The sequence below is a fragment of the Equus caballus genome, chromosome 1 (genome assembly GCF_041296265.1).
Source record: "Equus caballus isolate H_3958 breed thoroughbred chromosome 1, TB-T2T, whole genome shotgun sequence".
Lineage (NCBI taxonomy): Eukaryota > Metazoa > Chordata > Mammalia > Perissodactyla > Equidae > Equus > Equus caballus.
Genome location: NC_091684.1, coordinates 145,165,168 through 145,185,037, shown reverse-complemented (window position 1 = coordinate 145,185,037; position 19,870 = coordinate 145,165,168). Strand labels below are relative to the sequence as shown.

Below are 19,870 nucleotides of genomic sequence, written 5' to 3'. Positions count from 1 at the left end.
GATTCAGAAGAATGAGAATTGTTTAACTTTGCTATTTGCTATTAATTAAAGTCTCAGACTCAGTAAAGTTACTTACGAATTTGCAGATCTCATTTTATAGAGATACAAATAATTTCTGCATAGTAGAAGAGATATCCCAAATGTTATGATTTTGTATCATCTTGTATGGCATTAACACAGTTTTGTATCTAACCTAGGCCCTTCATTCTGACATTTTAAAAAAAATACTGTTTTCTTTCTTTCTTTTTTTTTTTTGCAGGGAGAGATTCGCCCTGAGCTAACATCTGTTGCCAATCTTCCTCTTTTTTCCTCCCCCAAGCCCCACTACACAGTTTTCCATTCTAGCTGTAAGTCACTCTATTTTTGCTACGTGAGCCGCTGCCACAGCATGGCTACTGGCAGATGACTGGTGTGGTTCTGTGACCAGGAAGTGAACCTGACCCTCTGAAGCGGTGAACGCTGAACTTTAACCACTGGGCCATCAGGGCTGGCTCCTAACATTTTTTTTATACATGTCTACAGTTATCCAGTTTCTCAAGATGTTCTTTGAACCAGCTTTATCATCTTTTTGCTTCTCTCATTACTTAGTGAGTTAAGTAAGTTTTTGATGTATGTTCAACATATCTTTGTGGAGATAAAGATACTTTTGTGAAACTTATAATTTAGCACGATTGACTTTTCCTTTCCGGGCTGGCATGACCTGGGTCACCATTGTGAACTTTGGGTCAGAAGCCTCCTAGCTCTCAGAGTTGATTTGTAAGCCTTCTCAAATCTGTCTCTGGGGTGCTTTTAAATTCTTCCTGTCTCTTGCAGCCCTCTCCTCTTCTTATCCCCATTGTCACTGACCTGGTTGGGTCCTCATCATTTCCGCTTGGACCACTGCAATATCTTCCCAGGTGGCCTCCTCACTTCCGGCCTACTGTTCCTTCTTTCCATCCCTGGTGAGCTCTGCTGCCCAATGAGGATTCTTGAACCATGGCTCTGACGTGTTGCTCCCAGGGCAAAGATGCCAGGCAATAGGATCATAGGATTTCTGAATTGCAAGAGCTGGTCTTTGAGATTCAGGATTAGGGCTTAGGGTTAGGGTTTCTACACAGTGAGGAAACTGAGGCCCAGAGAAGCCAGGTAGCTGATTAAAGTCACACAGTGAGGGAGGGGCATATCTTTAAAGAGGTTGGTAATCCGTTTGACTGTGCCCTGGACAGTCCCTGGAAATTGACTTTTTGCATAAATCCCAGACATTATCCTAATCCCCCTTCCTTTCCATTGAGAAGTACAGGACAGAAATGTTTCCATTAATGGGCATAGAGAAAGCGTGCCAATTCCAGCTTTTCTGGCCTCAGTCAACACCTCCCAGAGCAGTCGTGATGTGCTTTCCTTTGGCATTAGTCTCTTGCCTCACAAGATGGTCTGGCTTTCTCATTCTGCCACTCATTTGATTGTGTGGCTGGTTTTTCCTGATACTCCCATAACTAATTCTGTTTGCTTTTCACTGTGTATTTCTGCTTTCTTTCCAGTTCTCTGGCCTCCCAGTGGCACTTCCGTCTTGCTTCGTGAACAACACCTTCTAACCTCTCCTCTTTTTTTTTGGTCCTCAGAGAACCAACAAGTGAATTAGTCCCTTAATTAAAAATTTTTTGCCCACACATGTAATTGGATCAGCTTGGTGTTGTACACCATTTATCTTTGCCCAATTGCGCAGACCACGATATGCATCATATCTGCTTGCTTGTGAATGGGAACTTGATTAGAGCTCAAAAGTACCTTATTTAAATAGCCACCAAAGTATGTGGACTCTGTCACTCAGAATGTGGCCAAGATTAGATACCTCCTAATAGAAGTAATAAATTCCATGTGTAATGCCAATTAACATTTGGCTGGTTTGCCTTTTCTTTTATAAATTAGATTCCGATTTCCCCAAAATTCACCAGTATCATGCAGTTTTTCAAAATCTGGCTGGTGTTTACATATCCCAAATCAAATGTATTTTTGAAGTTCATGACACCTCCTCTCCCAGGCTGCTCTGTCCCCTTAGATCCCTAGCCTCCTCCTCCCCCAGCTCACTGGTATTTACCATTTTCCTGAAGTGTCAAGTCAGAAGGTTAAAAGGTTTATTTCAAGGCATAGCTCTTTGGTTCTAGCATAATCATTGCCTTCCCTACTTCATTCCATTTATCAAAATATATTCCAGACGGATCCAAATTTTAAACATAAAAACCCCCATAAAAATTATTAAAAGAAAGTGTGAGTGAATATTTGTATGACCCTGGAGCAGAAATGAGCTTTCTCAGCATTATATGGATCTCAGAAGCCAAAATGAAGATATAGATAAATTTGACGACATAAAATAATTGCCGACATCCAGATACCAAGTGTTGTACCTAGGAAGGAAAGAAGCCCATAAACCATAGTCAAAGTCAAACCACACACCGGGATGAAATAGTCACAAAACCAGAATGAAGGGCAAATAATTGATAAATTCAAAGAGCTGTTACAAATGAGTAAGAAACTAAGAGTCCAATAGAAAAATGGGTAGAAAAATCATGAAAGAAATTTAAGAAATGCGAGTGGCCAAAAACATATGAAGAGAGGCTCAAACTTACTAATATGCAAAGAAATATAGATGAAAACCACAGTGAGATATCATTGTCCATCTATAAATTGTGGAAAAGACAAAAACAAAAGTCAATACCAGGTGATGACAAGCGGGAAATGGGTGTTTTTGTAGTGAGTAGGTAAAACTTTTTGGGTAGTGTCAATTAAAAATGTTTAAAGTTACATAATCTTGGACCCAGAAATTAGACGTCTAATAATTCTATAAAAATAGTTGTACAAACGCACAAAGATATATGTAATTTTTTTAACACAGCAATTTTTTGTAATTAGAAATACATTGGAAATAACTTCATTTCCAATGATAAAAATACTAACATGGGATGACTTTCAATGCCTGGATTGTAAAGAGGAAAAGCAAGTTTCAAAGGAGCAGGGTTATAAACTATAGTCCAGTTCTTCTGGAAGTTTCCTATAGGGATACTGTGAGTCAGTCATGAGGGTGCTAGATTACTATTTCTTAGAATCCAGCAACCCTCCCTCCCTTCAGAGCTGGGCAGAGTTCATGCAGTCAAGCACCTGCTCGCTCACTCATCCTGCAGGCATTCGCTGCATGCCCTTGAGGCAGAGAGTGGGAGGTTAGGGAAACTCACTCCGAGGCTGGATGGCGTGATTGCGAACCCACCTCGTGGAACTCTTATCTTGGCCTTGTTACTTTCTTCCCTTACACATGATCCGCTCTATGTCCCATTATGGGTGGAGAAACTGAGCCCCAAGGAAGAGAAAGGCTGCATCCTGGGTGGCTTCCCAGCCAGGGGGTAGCAGAGGCTGACCTAGAGCGTACCAGGAGAGGCGGCCTGCCTAGGAATCCAGTGCTCTCGGCACGGGCAGCTGGAGCGGAGTGGGGTGGTAAGGGGTTGGGAGCCGGGCCAGACTGCCAGGGTACAGATTCTGGCTCTGCCACCTACTAATTGTATAATCCTGAGGAGGTTACCCAGTGTCTCTATGCCTTATAGGATCTGTCATGGGGATTAAATGGAAAGTGCTTAGAACAGTGCCTGGCACACAATAAGTGTCAGTATATGTTGGTTATTATCATTTGTGAGGCACTAGGGATTAAAAGGTGGCTGAGCGAGCTTTCTATCTTGTGCTGGACCGAAGACAGAGTGGAGAATGGAGTGTGGGAGATGCCACGATGAGGAAGTGTTTCAGGATGCTACGAGAACAAGGAAGAGGCTAGATGGTCAGGGGAGGCTGCCCAGGGGCAGTCAGAGCCAAGCTGAGACTTGAGGAGGCAGGGGTAGCATTCTCTCTGGGTGGAGGGAAGAGCCTGAGTCAAAGTCCAGAGGTGAGAGAGAGAGCCTGGTTAGTTCCAGGAACTGACAGAAAAGCAGGAGAAATACCTAAGCACACATGGGGCAGGGAGAGGTACTGTGCTCTGGAGGATGTGGCAACTCTGCTGGCCCTTCAGCCTGGCTGTTTCCTCGAGCCCTACTATTTGCCTGACTGAGCTATTCATTTGTCAGGTAATAGCCTAAATGCCACCTCCTCTAGGACGTCTTCCAGGAATTCCTCCTTCCTACACAGCTCCAGGTCTGCCTGCTATAGGTACCCTTGAAACTTTTCACACTTTATTGTTACTACTTGTCTGTTCCTCTTCTCTACTAAACTCTGAGCTCCTACATGATCCCGTTTGCATGGCAGTTGTTTACCAATGCATACCTAGTAGTATACTTAAGATCTAGATGAGTGACAGAGACAGGGACAGGATCCAAGAGCTTCCCGAGGTTAAAGGGAGCTGGAATTTTCACTCAGGTTTTTGAATTTCACAACCATTCCGCCAGGGGCTCCAGTCCACTGCCAATGATCTGAAGCAGGTGCACACCCAGGCCAGACCGGCTGCAGCTGGAGAACTCCCCTGGCCAGGGCCATCACAGGAAACATCACTCAGTTGTCTCTAGTGACCTGGAACTACAGTATTTGAGGGCTGGGAGGTACTGAGGACCAGATTCAGTCTGTTTGGCCTGCCACCTGTTCAGGTATCCACTCTGTGCCTTCCTGACAGGTCAGCGTGGGTGGGAGAGAAGTCAGAGACTCACCCCTGGCTCCTACAGGCCTGCGCTCCCCTCCTCACCTTTCCTTCTGCTGCCCACCTGGGAAGGTAGAGCCCGTCTCTGCCCAGGGCCCAGTTCAACGTCTCAATGATTCACACCTGAAAGGTGACAATGACCGTAACTAAACACATGGAACTTTCCAGGGGCCCAGAGTGTGCAGTTGATAAGACCTCATGCGCTAGGATGGCGTAGAGGGGGCCCCAGAAATACTTTCCTCATTTGCTACCAAAAAGGATGGCGTGCAGAGACAGTAGCTTTTTTGTTTTTGTTTTGTTTTTTAAGATCAAGGAAACAGAGCTAAAATGTATTGCATATCGTTTTGTCACTTAATGCATCTTTATATTTTCATAGAGTAGTTGGCATAGTGGTCATTTTCCTTTAAAAGATACTATGAGTCATCGAAGTCTTCTGTGAGTGTTAGGTGATGCAAGTGTTTGAATTATCTTGTTTAAATTAAGTTGCTCTCATAAAAACATCCGATTTTACATTCATGAAAAGGTGTTTCTGCTGGTATCCAGTTAGACATAGAGACACGCACACACGCCCAATCCTACTCTCCCAGATAAAATAAAGACTAGATCTGTTCACACAGGCCTGCAAAGAAGTGAAATACAGAAAAAGCATGGTGGACTTCTGCAATCAAAGAGAGCACTGTTTTGTTTTGTTTCCTAAGATGATTCTAAAATAAATTTTTTAAAAAATACATAACGAAGTGCATTCTTGATAAATTAGAAAACCAAAGAAACAAAAAGGGGAAACTGAAATCCACGGCTAAGTGTGCACCACAGAACGTGGGTTAACTTTGAGCACATTCCTTTCCAGAATTTTTTCTGAAATGTGTTTTTAAATAAGAAACAAAAGATGGTGGTGGTGGTCGAAAGAGCAGGAGGCAGAGCTTCTGTTCTGCACCCTGCAGGCTTCGACCAGCTTCTCTTTACTCCCCTGACACATGTGCCTTTTTCATACCTATGACTCGAAATGTCCCTGATTTAGGAAACAGCTTCTGTATGAGTTCGCAATTTGTGAATAATGCTCATGTCAGAGAACTGAAAAAGTAGTGGCTAAATAAGGTAGAAATTTCTTTTTCTCTCATATAAATGAAGCCAAGAAGTGGGCAGTCCAGAACTGGTGAAGAGGCCCCATGGTATTAGTATCTTTTGGCTCATGGCTTCGATTCTCAATGTTGCCTCTAGGTCCTAAATAGCCTCGGGAGCTCCAAGCATTACACTGCATTCACAATAATGAAAGAAGGAAGAGAAGAGGGGCTTAGCCCTTGATTTTAAGGCGCTTTCCCAGAAAGACCATTTCACTCTTTCGATTATATTTTTGTTTATTGTCCTCATATAGTCAAATATCTCTCTTCTTTGCTTATAACTTTCTGGTCTTGGTGTAATATGAAAGAGACCTTCCCAACCTAGGTATCATAAAATATTCTATATATTTTCTGGAAATTTTAGAAATGTCTTTTTTTAAAAAACATTAAATCTGAAATTTATCTATGTTTATAGTGTGGAGTATGGATCTAATTTTCTTTTTCCAAATGGCTGCTTTAAGGGGACATCTTTAACCCATGTATCTGTTACTTTTGTGGCCACTAAACAAGATGGGAGGCACCCAGACAAATTCTTCTTCTTCTTCTTCTACATTTCGTTAAGACCTACACTGAGTGTTTGTACTTGTGTTTCTAACTGTTCCCTTTTTTGTGTCAGCCTCTGGGCTTCCATTAACCCCAATGCCTATCTCTTTTCGCACTTATACAAGGAATTATAATCTATGTTCAAGTCTTTCTGCCACACAAGACTATGAGCTCCTTGAGAGTAGGGCCTGTCTTAATCAACTGTGCATCTCCAGAGTTTGAAACTTAGCAGCTGCCTCAGTCAACAGGTGTTAAATGGAGTGAATCAATGAAACACTGCCATGTTATGGTGACACACCATTTTTTATTGGTTCCCTTTAGAAGGGATCTCCTAAGGACCCAATAGGACGTACCTTAATCTCATTCTTACCACCCCTCCAAATCTCACTTTTAGAAGGTTACTTCTGAGAAAGTTTCCTAAGGAAGGTTAATTCCTCTAATGCCATTTGGATTTCAATTAGCTTTGGCTCTGTGGCGTTACATTTCTGCCTTAGATTACTGCAGGAAGCCTCTGTCCATTCATTCCAGTAACTACTAGCAAGCCATAGTTCCAAGACTCCAGGACGTAGGGGCCCCTCCCGGGGACACTGTGGAAGCTATTCATTCAGGAAATGTTCTTGGGGAATCTGCCCTCTGCACGTTCTCGTGCAAGCTGCTCTCCGGAGGCAAAGCTGAGTCAGTCGTGGTCCCTGCCCGCAAGAGCTCATGACACCGCGATGAGCACGAGTGCATCTGGACCAGTTCTTGAGCTGAGGGGATAGAAAAATCACACTCCTTTCTGCCCTTTCCATCTGTGGTGCTGAGGACCAGGCAGCCCGGCCTTGGTAGAGAGTGGGACACCACAAAGTTGTGTGTGTGTGTTGTGTGTTGGGGGGTGGGGTAAGGACTCAAGGCCTCCTTTACAACCTAGCAAATGGTCTGCCTTGGGAATGTGAGTAGAAAGGAGGAGCAAGTTGGCTTCTTTCACCTAAGAAGATGGTTTTCTTTCCTGCTTTCAGAAGTTTCCTCTGCATTCAGTGAATAAGCGCTTATTGAGTTCTGTGGGGTTTCTTTCTTTTTTCTTTTTTGACTCTCTTCTCTTTCCCTCCAGGTCATGTGGAGTGTGTCCCAGGGGAGGCATGGCACTGGGCGCATAGAGGAAATGGAGCTCTAGGAGAGACTGCAGGGTGCTCCTCCAGCCAGCAAACTACTGCTGGGCGTGAGATTCATTTTACAACCCTGATTAGAGACAAAGGTGATCGTATTGGGTCTTTTAACCACTTCTCTGTGGCCAGAGATCTTAGCCCATTTGGGCCAAAAGCTCACTGACACACAACATTAACGGGGTCAAAGCACCCCCCGCCCCCATCTTCCTCAGTACCTTCAGTCTCTTTCAAACCTCAGCTCCAGCCCATCCAGTGACACATTAACTTGGCTTGTGTCTGCTTATCTAGTCTCACTTCCTGCCTCTCTGCCTTGTGGTCTCTTCTTTGTTGGTCAATGGCTACCCTTGATCTCTGTGATCACACGCAAGCTTTCTCTTCTGGCCAGCCTTGGAGTTCTGGTAATGTCTACTACGTTAGGTGTTAGGAGGGATAAAAACATGACTTCCAGGAGCTTCCAGTCTAATGAGAAGACAAAGCTAACACTTACCAGAGGTAAATGCCACCATAGGAAAATAAGTAAAGGAGTACAGTTGTCAATTTGTAAATTCGCCTTGAAATGGTTGGATTCCTGCTGCCTGGGCCCTCCTCTGACCCTATTGTTGGGACTGTAGGGTCCCCTGAACCTCCATCAAAGTTAATACTAAACTTCACTGGATTCTTCTAGATCCACCCTGATGATCCTGGCTTAATTTTTCTCTTTCCCACTGTCAATGCAAATAATCCATAACCAATCTATAAATCAAAATTGGGGTGAGTTTATTATGAGCCAGATCTGAGGGCTTCCTGGGGGAAGGAAGGGCGCTAAAGAAGTAGGGTGTACAGAGTGGTTATATACCATCTTGGAACAAAGAGCACACATCACATATGCTAGGAACATCCTTTTACAACACTCATAAAATTGCCTAGCCAGTACAGCACAGTTATTCACACAGCAGGTAGCAGGTCTGCTGTCTCAGTGGACACAGCAGGTAGCAGGTCTGTTGTCTGGAGCTGGGTGGTCACAGGGTGAGCACAGCAATCAATCCCTAGTCTAGGGAGAGATGCTTATCCTAAGGAAATGCCAACATGGGAGAAGTTGTACCTTTATCTTAAGGGCATTTGTTCTTGTCTTTGGGACATAGCAAATGCTTAAAGCAGATGTACAATGCATGCTCAACGGCCACGTCAGCCCCTTTTGGAAAAACAAGGTTAGGCCGAATTAGTTTTACACCAAATGGCTTCCTTATATACTCCAGTATATCCTATTGCTTGCCGTTTATTTATCACTACTGCTGGAACTCTTAGACCCTCCCACAAACATACAAGGATGTATAATTCAAAACTCAGGGGATGCAGGCATTGCTATTTGCCCAACAGGCAGGCTAAATTCATGATTAGGAGAAAAGGATGGAGGGGTTGGGTGGGAAGAGTCTGCTGTTTCACAAACAGCACCATAGTGGTAGTCATTACGGGGAAACTCACGACTGTGTTGGACTTCCTTGCACCTATTATCTGGTTTAATGTTGCTTTTATGTTGGATACTTGAGGGAGGTGAGTGCCCTCATCATTTTCCATGCTTGGGACTTCTAAATATCTTCGTGTAATCCTGGACCCTTGGCTCCAGGATTTGCCTCGAAGCTCATCTGGCTCTGCCATTGGGCCTCAGCAGGGGTAAAAGAAACCCCAAGGAAGTGCCTCATACCCTGGGTCTGGGTTCTCAGGCACTCTGGGACTCGGCCCTTCCTCTCTTTGCCAGTGCCCCATCAGCTCCTCAAGGCCAACATGGACTTAAGGAGTGGAACTGGCTGACTGTATTTCCGAACATGCATCTGATCTCTAGAGGTTGCCCACTCCTGATCTTCCTGGGCCCCTCTCAGCCATTCTGTTCTCTCTCCTGCACTTCCCTGGGGTCAGCTGCAGCTCATCCCTGGTCTCTGTGGTGCTAACACTGACCACTTAGAATTGGGTGGGGTCTCTTTCAGGAGCACAGAGAAGGGGCAATACCAGGTCTTTCCCTTGGTTTACTCATCTGCCCGCATCACCAGCATCAATACTTCTGCATGGTCCAGAGTTCAAGAATGCTATTTGTACCCTCTTTGAGCTATTCTGTGAGTGAAATAGGACCTTTGCGGGCTGGCACTGGAGCCTACGTAACAATAACCTTCATCGAGGCGCTGCATATGCCAGGTGTTAACCCAAGTCTCTCATATGTGTTATTTTGTTGAAGTTTCACAACAAGCCTACCACATAGGTTTTAGCCCCAGTTGCACAAAAGACGTCAATGAAGCACAGAGAGATTACAGAATTTGCCCAAGGTCACATGGCTAGAAAGTGGCAAAGCCAAGATTGAGACCTAGCTGTGTCCTGCCAAAGCCCAGGTGTGCCCGTAACTGCCACCCATTTAGTATTCCTAATACATAGACTGTCTCAACAAAATATATCTACAATTTGTTAGTTATATTATCGAATATTTAACAATTAAGAGTGTATACTCGTTTGGTCACCTTAAAAAATATTCAAAATGTTTCCTATTGAGAGACTTTCATTTTTTGGGGGAAAGAAGGTGGGACTCTGAGGGAGCCATCAAAAAAGTCACATAAAGACCAACTGGGGACATTTTTCTACCTTCAGGTACTGGAGCAAGTGTTTATCCTTTAATCATTTTTGCCTCATAGATTTTACAGCTCAACAACAGAGTCAGACCTGGAGTGACCGAAGCTGCAGAAGACAGAGCCGTGGAGCGGGACCAACAAAAGTGGGGGCGCAGGTGACTCTGCATGACTCCCTGCCATTGGCCTTTCTTCATCTAGAGTCAGAAACAGGCAGAGGAGGTCCCCCAAAAAGAAAAGACCTAAATTCCCTATGCTATATTGGCGGCTGTGTAAGCAAGCCTTGTAGGAAGATCACACTGATCTCCGTTAACTCGCTTTTGTCTTCAGACGAAGCCCACCCCCGCGGGACTCAGAACTGCGACGCCAGAGGAGACTATAAATCACGTTTTGCGTTTTGCTAAGGGCGTCCTATTAGGCTCTGCCAACAGGGGGCGCTGGAAGGAGACAGCAAGGCCGCAGCGGGACTTCCTGTCTGCTTCCTCTCTACTTCCTGCTTCTGTGAGCATCACCATGACAACGTCCGCTTACCTCGCAGTGCAGTGGTGGTTACTTTATGTAGCTGCGTTAAATCCAGTTTACAGTAACGGAGGACAGAGACACCAGCTACCTGTATAAGAGGTCTGGACTTCAGCCTGCGGCCCTCCTCCGAGCCCAGACGCCCCAGCCCCGTCTGAGTAGCGTCCCCATCTCAGAGGTCCAAGTTTCAGCTGGTTGGCACCCCCCGTCCCAAATTCTAAATTTAAAAACTCCCGAATCTTTTCTTCATTCCTTCAGCCTAAGAGTGGTGGCTACTTCCAGCAATTGCTACTTCCCCAATAATTTGGTGTCGTCTATCCCCAACCTCCCCCCACCTCCCCCCTCCCCCTTTTAGTTACTTGTTTAACAACTCTATATCTAGTTCTTTATATTAAATTTGCTATTTCAAATATTTGCCCAGGAATGCTGCGTTTTTGGAGAGCTGGCTTGGGGGTGAGGGAGGAAGAGAGGCCAGGAGTAGCAAACAATGTCAGCAGCTTTGAAGAAGGCATTTCCCACACTGTATTGCCAAACCCACCCCCTGCGCCTGTCACTCAAGTCCAGGCACATGTGGTGTTAGCCATTCTTCAGACTTCCAAGAACCCCAGACTCACAGACATTAGTGAGAGAGATCTATACTCTGGAACCCTGTGGATGTTTCTACAACCTATAGATTGTCATGGAAAGTCAGGCAAATGGATTTGTTTGAGCAGGTGCCATTTGAAGAATAAACTCGGATTTCATTGACTTTTTTTTTTTTAAGTAAAAAAATGAAAACAATCCTTGAAGGGTATTTTTATTGCTCCACTCTTGTCATATTCGGAGAACATAAGAGGCGTGACATTTGGACTCCAGGCCAGTAGAAGACAGGGGCATACTTGTGTGTTTCTACAGTTCCTTGTTAAGGTGGAAAAAAGCTTTCAAGTTCATGTATGAGAGTTGACAGGTTTTTATGAATGGTGTGGCAGGAGGGCAGAGGTACAAACTGGGCTGTTCTAGTTGAAATACCTGCTTGCCCTCTCAGATACTGCCAGCGTTTTTTTCCTGCCTCGCTCACCGCACTGAATGACTCGCACTTGAGAATATGCTCCTGAATGTTATATCTGAGCTTGCTCTTGTACCTGAGGACAGGAAGCTGAAAGGTTAGTGATGGAGCCACCTGCTGCTCTCTACTTTCCAGGGATTAAGGAAGAGGCTGAGACAGTTTCTTGGACATCCTGCGGATATCAGAAAATATATTTTGGAGGGGCTAAAAGAAGACCAGGGGATATAGTGTACACATTTGCTTCCATGGAACCCAAGCGATCTTCCCTTGGAAACAGAAACACACTCTGACAAGAGAGCTTCCCTGAACAGGCAAGAAGCTATTAAAGGTGAGAGTTTTCTTAATTTCTCGTTTTTTCTTCCTTCTAGAGTCCCATGAAAGTTATTACTAAAGAGGATACAATCTTATGTTTAGAAAGAGGATGTAACAAGGGAAAACAATCATTGCTGTCACATTTTGTTTCTTCCCCCTTTACTATCTGGTTTTCTTTGATGGTACTCGGTACCCTGTATTGTATTTAAAAGGTAGCTGTGTTTGGAGGAACAAGTATTAGGTTTACAGACAGAAAAATTAGGGGGAAGGGGGAGTGGAGAGGAGTCTCAGATTTGCTTCTTAGAATATATGTGATATTTGGCAAGTTATTTAGCTTATGTTTTCCTATATATAAAAGAGGCCTAATACTACATATCAGGTATGTTGTGAAGATTCAATGGGACAATGTAAAGAAATATTTCTGGCCCATAGAAAGCACTCAATAGATATTGTATATGTATAGCTCTGTGTGTCTCCCTGTGTAGATAGATTTTAAATTTTGATACACTAAGACTTATCTCTATGAACGATTACAATGCATTTTTTGGATTATATCCAATTTTTTGTACTTCTTTAAGAGCATTTTTTTTAAAGGGTGGCTAGACAGCACATCTGACCAATGTATCATATGTGGTGACAGTGTCCCAATATATAAACTGCCCATGAGAGAAACAAATGTACTTTTTATTTTAAAAGGACCTTTGGATTTCTAGAATTGATAGCGAGAGTCTGAGTTTCATGGCTTTTCTCTCTAGACTGAGCAGAAATTCTAGGCCCCTGATAAGAGCTAGGTTAGAAACAGGGTGGTAAGGCGTTGGGGGCAGCATGAGGAATGAAGGGTGGGGACTTCCTCTTACTAATTACACCTCTGCGTCAGCAGGTGCTCAGATCTGCTTCCCTGTCTCTCTCGCAGGGTAGTGGTGCCAGCTCCTGGTCCCGGCATGATCAGCTAGTTTGTAGGGTCAGGTTGTAGACCTCTATCAGTATGCTGGTGTAAGACTTTCCTAGGCAGGTCTTGACTGAGGATTTGTGTCTAAAGAAATAGATTTTTGCCATCACTTTGGAGTTGAACTTGATGTTCCTATGAGCGTGTTCAGGGTTAGTTTGTAACTGAAGGCATTTTGTTCTGTCCAAGGATTCCTCCTCCTCCTTCCGTGTGCCTAAACCCTGCCAGTCTGCTATGCCATGAAGATGCTTCGGTGGAAGAAGACACTCTTCCGGCAGCGTTGTCTGTTGGCCCTGGGCTGCTATATGCTGCTGGCCATTGTTGCTCTGAGATTTTCTCTCAGATTGAAATGTGACTTTAATTCCCTGGGTCTGGAGTCCAGGGACTTTCAGAGCCAGCGCTGTCGGGATATCTTGTACAAGGCCCTGAAGCTGCCAGCAAGGAGACCCATCAACTGTTCTGGGATCATCCGTGGGGACCGCACAGCATTGGGAGAGGCTCTCCTGGACAAGCTGGACACGAAGAAGAAGCGGGAGCCTTTCACAGACACCGACTACCTCAACATGACCAGAGACTGTGAACACTTTAAGGCCGAAAGGAAGTTCATACAGTTCCCACTGAGCAAGGAAGAGTTAGATTTCCCTATTGCATACTCTATGGTGGTCCATGAGAAGATTGAAAACTTTGAAAGGCTTCTGCGAGCTGTGTATGCCCCTCAGAACATATACTGTATCCACGTGGATGAGAAGTCCCCAGAGACTTTCAAGGAGGCAGTCAAAGCAATTATTTCATGCTTCCCTAATGTCTTCTTGGCCAGTAAGTTGGTTCGGGTGGTTTATGCCTCCTGGTCCAGGGTGCAGGCTGACTTGAACTGCATGGAAGACTTGCTCCGGAGCTCAGTTCCATGGAAATACTTCCTAAATACATGCGGGACAGACTTTCCTATAAAGACCAATGCTGAGATGGTCCTGGCCCTCAAGATGTTGAATGGGAAGAACAGTATGGAGTCAGAGATACCTACTGAGTACAAAAAATCTCGCTGGAAATATCACTATGAAGTGACAGACACACTGCACAGAACCAGCAGAATGAAGGACCCTCCTCCTGACAATTTACCTATGTTCACAGGTAATGCCTATATTGTGGCTTCTCGAAGCTTTATTGAACATGTCTTAGAGAACCCCAAATCACGACAGCTGATTGAATGGGTAAAAGACACCTATAGCCCCGATGAACACCTCTGGGCCACCCTTCAGCGTGCACCATGGATGCCTGGCTCTGTTCCCTATCACCCCAAGTTTCACATCTCAGACATGACTGCCATTGCTAGGCTGGTCAAGTGGCAGGGCCATGAGGGAAACATCAGTATGGGGGCACCTTATGAACCTTGCTCTGGAATCCACCAGCGGGCTATCTGTATTTATGGAACTGGAGACCTGCCTTGGATTCTTCAGAACCATCACCTGTTGGCCAACAAGTTTGACCCAAAGGTGGATGATAATGTTCTTCAGTGCTTAGAAGAGTACTTACGTTATAAGGCTGTCTACGGGACTGAACTCTGAGATACCCTGTGAGAGAATTGCTACCTGGGTGAGGGCAGGAACATGTGCAAACATGCCCAGAATGTGCCGGGACAGTGTGGGTGGGAGATCAGGGCTCTGAAATCCATGGCGTCCCCCAGGGTAAGTGGGCTGCTCTGGAGTGTGGGTGAGTGGGTCTGTTTCCATGCACGTTGCTGCCCTGGGTGAACCCTGACTGTTCTCTCAACAGCTCCTCCACTGACCTTCTCACAGAGTGAGAATGAGAATGAGTTCTTTGGGAGATTAAGGGAGGAGAAGTGTGGCAGGGGACCCTGGATTTCACTTGAATGTTTGGTGTCAGTTTTTCCACTCTGTGGAGATGCCGTTCCTGATAATTTTAGGCTTGGTAGTGGGGAGGGGGACTTTGATGGAAAAAGGGCTTCTCTTTTGTACCATTAACTTAAAAATAAATAGCTGCTGGTCCAAAACTCTACCTTTGCTTTTTGTCTAGTAAGCCAGAAATAAAAGTGTGAGACTTTTTCTGATAACTGTTGATGATATTTAAAATCCCTGGGGGCTGGCTAAGAGAATCCCCACTATTCTAAAATGCGCATGGCAGGCTGTATAAATAGCAAATCGAAAGAATATAGAGGAACAGAGCTGATTCTTTTATTATTGAAAGCCCTCCTCATTTTGTTTACATTGCCAGATCCATGACTTTTCTGTAAGAGAAAAGGCAGGGTGATTTAACCAATTTGACTACCCATATCCTTATGGGAAAATTACAGCACTCCTTTTGCCAGCTTCACAGCTAAAGCTTAACATTCCGTAGCAAAGATAATGCTATTTACGTAAGGTCATTGTATAATTTACTGTCTAAACTGGAACATATTTTAGTTGGGGTGGGGGGTCTGCACTATTAAAACAATGTTGGGAAACAAGAATAAACTAGGGCTGTCTAGTTGAACCAGGAAGGCTGGTTGTTCAACGTTTAGGTCTCTTGAGTCAAAACTCTATTATTTAAGTATGTGATGGAAGTGTCACTATTTGTGGTTCTGTGGCTTATACATTTCCTTGTGGAGAGACAGTTGTGTGTGTGTGTATTTGCTCACCCCCTAATGTTACCCAGTGAAACACTTTGCTTTCCAAAGCTCCAGAGATAATTATCAGACAATTGGCCGTTAGTTATGCTCTTCTGTGATGGTCAAGGGTGACTATAAAAACGATAGGCGTATCTTGTATATACGACAGCTGATCTGATGGGCAAAGGTTACTATACAGAAAGATAGGCCTGTCTTGTATATACTACAGCTGATCTTTGGCAGACGCTATGCTCTGGAAAAGTGATTTATATACAAATTAATTGGTGTAATTAGAATGATGTTCCCATTAATATGTCATGATGTCATTACCGTGTTCTGATTGTGACTCAGTTAATCAAATTTTCTCTATGAACTTTCCCTGCAACCCCTGTACTCTGACATCATTAGCACTGTGGCTGACACAGTGACTTTTCTCATAAGTTAGTGATTGCTTTTTGTGAGGTTGTACTCCCTTGGGCGTAGGCATTGCCACCACCAACTCACCTGTGCCATACTATTGAGTTTTCTTCGCTCCTCACCCCACCAAGGAGATGACTGATGAATAGTCACGTGCTCAGCAGATGAACCGTGTAGCGTCTGCTCCCAACAGTGGTGATCGTGGACCTGTCCACCTACTAGCCTTTGTGACTGTCCTTGGTCTTCCTCTGAGGGGGCTGGATGGGGGTGCACTGCTGCTGTGGGAGGTGGGCCGGAAAGCTTCCCTGAGCACACGTTTTCTGAGAAAAAGACTTAGGTCTTTGGCCTCATAGCCAACTTCCTCTGTAAGATTTCATGTGAAATAAATTATTAAATTTTATATAAGTAAAGTAAAAAGATTAAAATGTGAATTTATTTTGGAGGGAATAAGTCTGGAATTTTCCAAGCGTTGAAATTTTCTCTAAAAATATATTCAGCTGAATAGGAAGTGCTCTTTTCTTTATTAACATCAGGTCTTCATATCAGAAGGATCAAATTTCTCCCTCAAGTGTTTAGTGTATTTTAGAATTCAAACAGTTAAACCAACACATCTGTTGATTTTTCCTTCCCTTGGAGTCATATCTGTTTCTTTAACATTTCTCTGGGAGGGAAAAATCGTATAAGTGAATTGAGCAACTATGTTTGTATTACCTCTAGAGGTTTGGATTTCCTCTTTATTCTTGATTTGTAGACAATTGGTAAGCATTGTCTTAATAACTATACTTTTGCTGCACACTCTGCTTATTCTGATCTTTGCTGTTCTCTTGATGGAGTGAAAATTTTTTAAGAAAAGAGGAAAAGGCAATTGATAATAACCTTGTTTGGGAACAGGTGACATAATTTATTTGGGGAGATCAAGTATTTGGATTAAAGATGAAAAGAACAATTAAGTATATTGCCTGCCTTAAGTACCTTAACTGAGCTGCAGATCTGGTCTTACTTCTTCCATTTAGTCAGTCATTTATTACATAGATGATTAAGATATGGTTCCTGTCTCTATGAAGCTTGAGTGTATGACACGCAATGAAATAACTCATTCATTCACTTCACCAATATTAACTAAGCTTTTACTATTTACCAGGCATTGTTCTTGACACTGGGGATATGGCAGTCAACAAAAGAGACAAAAATCCCCATGCTCATGTTGTTCACGTACCAGTGGGAAACTGACTCTGAACAGATAAGTAATACATATGTACACTAGAAGGAGACAAGTACTAGAAAGAAAATGAAGGAAGTGATAGAGACCTTAGGAGAGTGGAGTGGGGAGGGAGGATGCTTCAAATTTTAAACAGTGTGGTCAGGGAAGCCCTTAATGAGAAGATGACATTTAGCAAATATCTGAAGGAGATGAAGGAATGACCCATGAGGATAACTGGGGGAAAAGCATCTGGGCCAAGAAGAAAGACTGTTAGGGCCCTGAAGCAGGAACGCACCTGCCATGTTGGAGGAACAGCAAGGAAGCTAGTGTAAATGGAGCAGAGAAAAGGAGGGGAAGAAGAAGTTAAGAGTACAGGGGACGAGGGTATATTTTGAAGGCCTTTGTAAGCCATTACATGGATTTTGTCTTCTCCTCTGAGTGAATAGGAGGGCATTGAGGGGTTCTGAGTAGAGGACTGACATGACCTGATTAACATTTTAGGATGACCCTAGCTGCTGCATTGGGAACAGACCGGTTGGGAGACGAGGGTGGAAGGAGGGAGGCCAGTTAGGAGGCTGTGGCAGGAATCTGGGCGCTAGCAATAATGGCTTGGACCAGGGTAGCAGCAGTAGAAGTGGTGAAAGTGGTCAGATTCTGGAAATATTTTGAGTTTCAATTCGAGGATTTGCTGACAGATTGAGTTTGTTTACGAGAGAAATGGAGGAGTCAGGAATGACTCCAAGGAATTGGTCCTGATGATAAGTTGGAAGGATAGAGTTATCACTAATTGAGACAGGAAACCTGTAAAGGAGTGGGTTTTTAGGGGAAGATCAGGAGTTTGATTTTGAACATATAAAATTGGAGATGTCTATTAGACATCTGAGTTGAAGAGATGGATGTGACGGGAATCTGAATTCAGAAGAGAGCTCTGGACTGGAGACACATCTGCTGTTCATGAGTTTATGAATTGTGTAAAGTCATAAAACTGGATGAGAGTCCCAACAGAGTGAACATAGATAGAAAAGAGGCCCCCAAATGAGTTTTGGGGCTTTCCAAAATGCAGAGGTCAGAGAGATAAGGAGGAACAAACACAAGAAGGTTGAAAAGGAGCAGCTGGTGTGGTAGAAGGAAAACTGGGTGTGGAGTGCTCTGGAAGCCTAGAGGGGAAAGTGATTCAGGAAAGAGGGAGTGGATGACAGCGCCTAAAGCTGCTGAAAGTCATGGAAGATGAGGATGAAGAAGGGACTATTGAATTTAACAATGTGGAGGTGACCTTGGTAAGATCAATTTTTGTGGAGTGGAGGTGAGAACATGATTGGAGGTGGTTCAACGAGAACGTTAGAACAAATCTGGATTCAGCAAGTGTAGATAAATCTTGAGTTTTGCTTTAAGCCAAGAGAAGGAGAAAAACAGTACAAGAAATGAAGGTGAAGAGGAAGTTGTTTTAAAAATTAGAAAAGTTATGGAGTGTTTGTAGATTGACAGGAAAGATCTAGCTAAGAGGAATAGGAATGAGACGGGAGACTTCCCAGAGTGACATCCGTATGAAGAAGCGGGGTAATTGTGTAGTGCACAGGAACAAGGGCCTCTCTCTGAAGGAAGCATGGATTCACCCACAGTAACAGGAGAGCAGGCAGGGTGGATGGACTCAGATGGCTCAATGTCATGCTAGGAGTTTGTGGAGGTCTATCTTTCACTTTGTAATATTTTTATCTGAGGTATAATATATATATAGAAATGTATAAAAATCCCAAATATATAGCTCAGTTCTTACAAAGTGAACACACCCGTGTAACTAGAACCCAGATCAAGAAACAGAACATTACCAGCAACCCAGAGCGCCCATGTCCCTTTCCAATTACTACCCAAGCTGCTGCAAAGATAACCACTGTCCTGACACCATATTTTGCCTGTTTTTGAATTTTTTTTGTAAATACTATGTTCTCTTTCCTTTATGGCTCCTTAGACTCAACATTGAGTTTCATCTATGTTGTTGTGTGTGGCAGTAGTTCAATGATTGTCACTGCTACGTAATATTCCATTATACAAATATACCATAGTTGATCCGTTCTATTGTTGATGAACATTTGTTTCCAGCTATTGTCTATTATGACCTATGCTCCTATGAACTTTCCTGAACATGTTTTATAGGGAACATACGTATACATTTCAATTGGGTATGTATTTAGAAGTGAAATAGCTGGGTCATAAGGTGTGCATATGTTCACCTTTAGTGAATACTGCCACATAGTTTTACAGCATGATCTGCCAATTTAACTCCCACTAGCAAGGTGTGAGAGTTCCATTTGCTCCACTTGCTAATACAGTCATGCTCTGCATAATGACGTTTTGGTCAATGACAGATCGCATATATGATGGTAGTCCCATAAGAGTAGTATCATTTGGCCTAGGTGTGTAGTAGGCTATATCATCTAGGCTTGTGTAAGTATGCTTTCTGATGTCCACACAATGATGAAATTGCCTAATGACGTATGCCAGTAGTGATGTATGACTATTCCTATCTGTCATTGTAACCATTCTTGTGGGTGGTGGTTATATCAGATTGTGGTTTTAATTTGCATTTCCTAATGACTAATGATGTTAAGAAGCTTTTAATATGCTTATTAGCCTTTTGGATATCCTAGAAGTTTTCTTTTGATTATCTTTATTTTCAGTGAAATGAAGAGCAAGATGATTTTGAGATGAGGATAGGGGAGGAGATACTGGAGGTTTGGAAAGAGAAGGTATAAATAATTGTTTCAGATGGGAAATTAGAAAAGAAGCCAGACCAA

The 19,870-nt window shown here is 43.5% G+C and overlaps 1 protein-coding gene and 1 long non-coding RNA gene across 3 annotated transcripts in view; both read left to right on the top strand.

Annotated features, from left to right (window-relative positions):
* LOC138924762 (uncharacterized) overlaps positions 1 to 19,870 on the top strand; it is a 46,729-nt gene that overhangs the window by 5,146 nt on the left and 21,713 nt on the right. The gene's annotated exons all lie outside the window — the stretch shown is intronic.
* GCNT3 (glucosaminyl (N-acetyl) transferase 3, mucin type) lies at positions 10,522 to 14,926 on the top strand. 2 transcript variants are annotated; one of them, XM_070270880.1, is made up of 3 exons: positions 10,522 to 10,657; positions 11,736 to 11,928; positions 13,048 to 14,926. In XM_070270880.1, exon 3 carries the CDS (start codon positions 13,098 to 13,100, stop codon positions 14,418 to 14,420), a length of 1,323 nt encoding a protein of 440 aa, XP_070126981.1. In that variant the 5' UTR covers positions 10,522 to 10,657; positions 11,736 to 11,928; positions 13,048 to 13,097; the 3' UTR covers positions 14,421 to 14,926. The 2 variants fall into 2 exon arrangements, with proteins under 2 accessions (XP_070126981.1, XP_023472226.1); XM_023616458.2 differs by lacking the exon at positions 10,522 to 10,657 and having other exon boundaries at positions 11,409 to 11,928.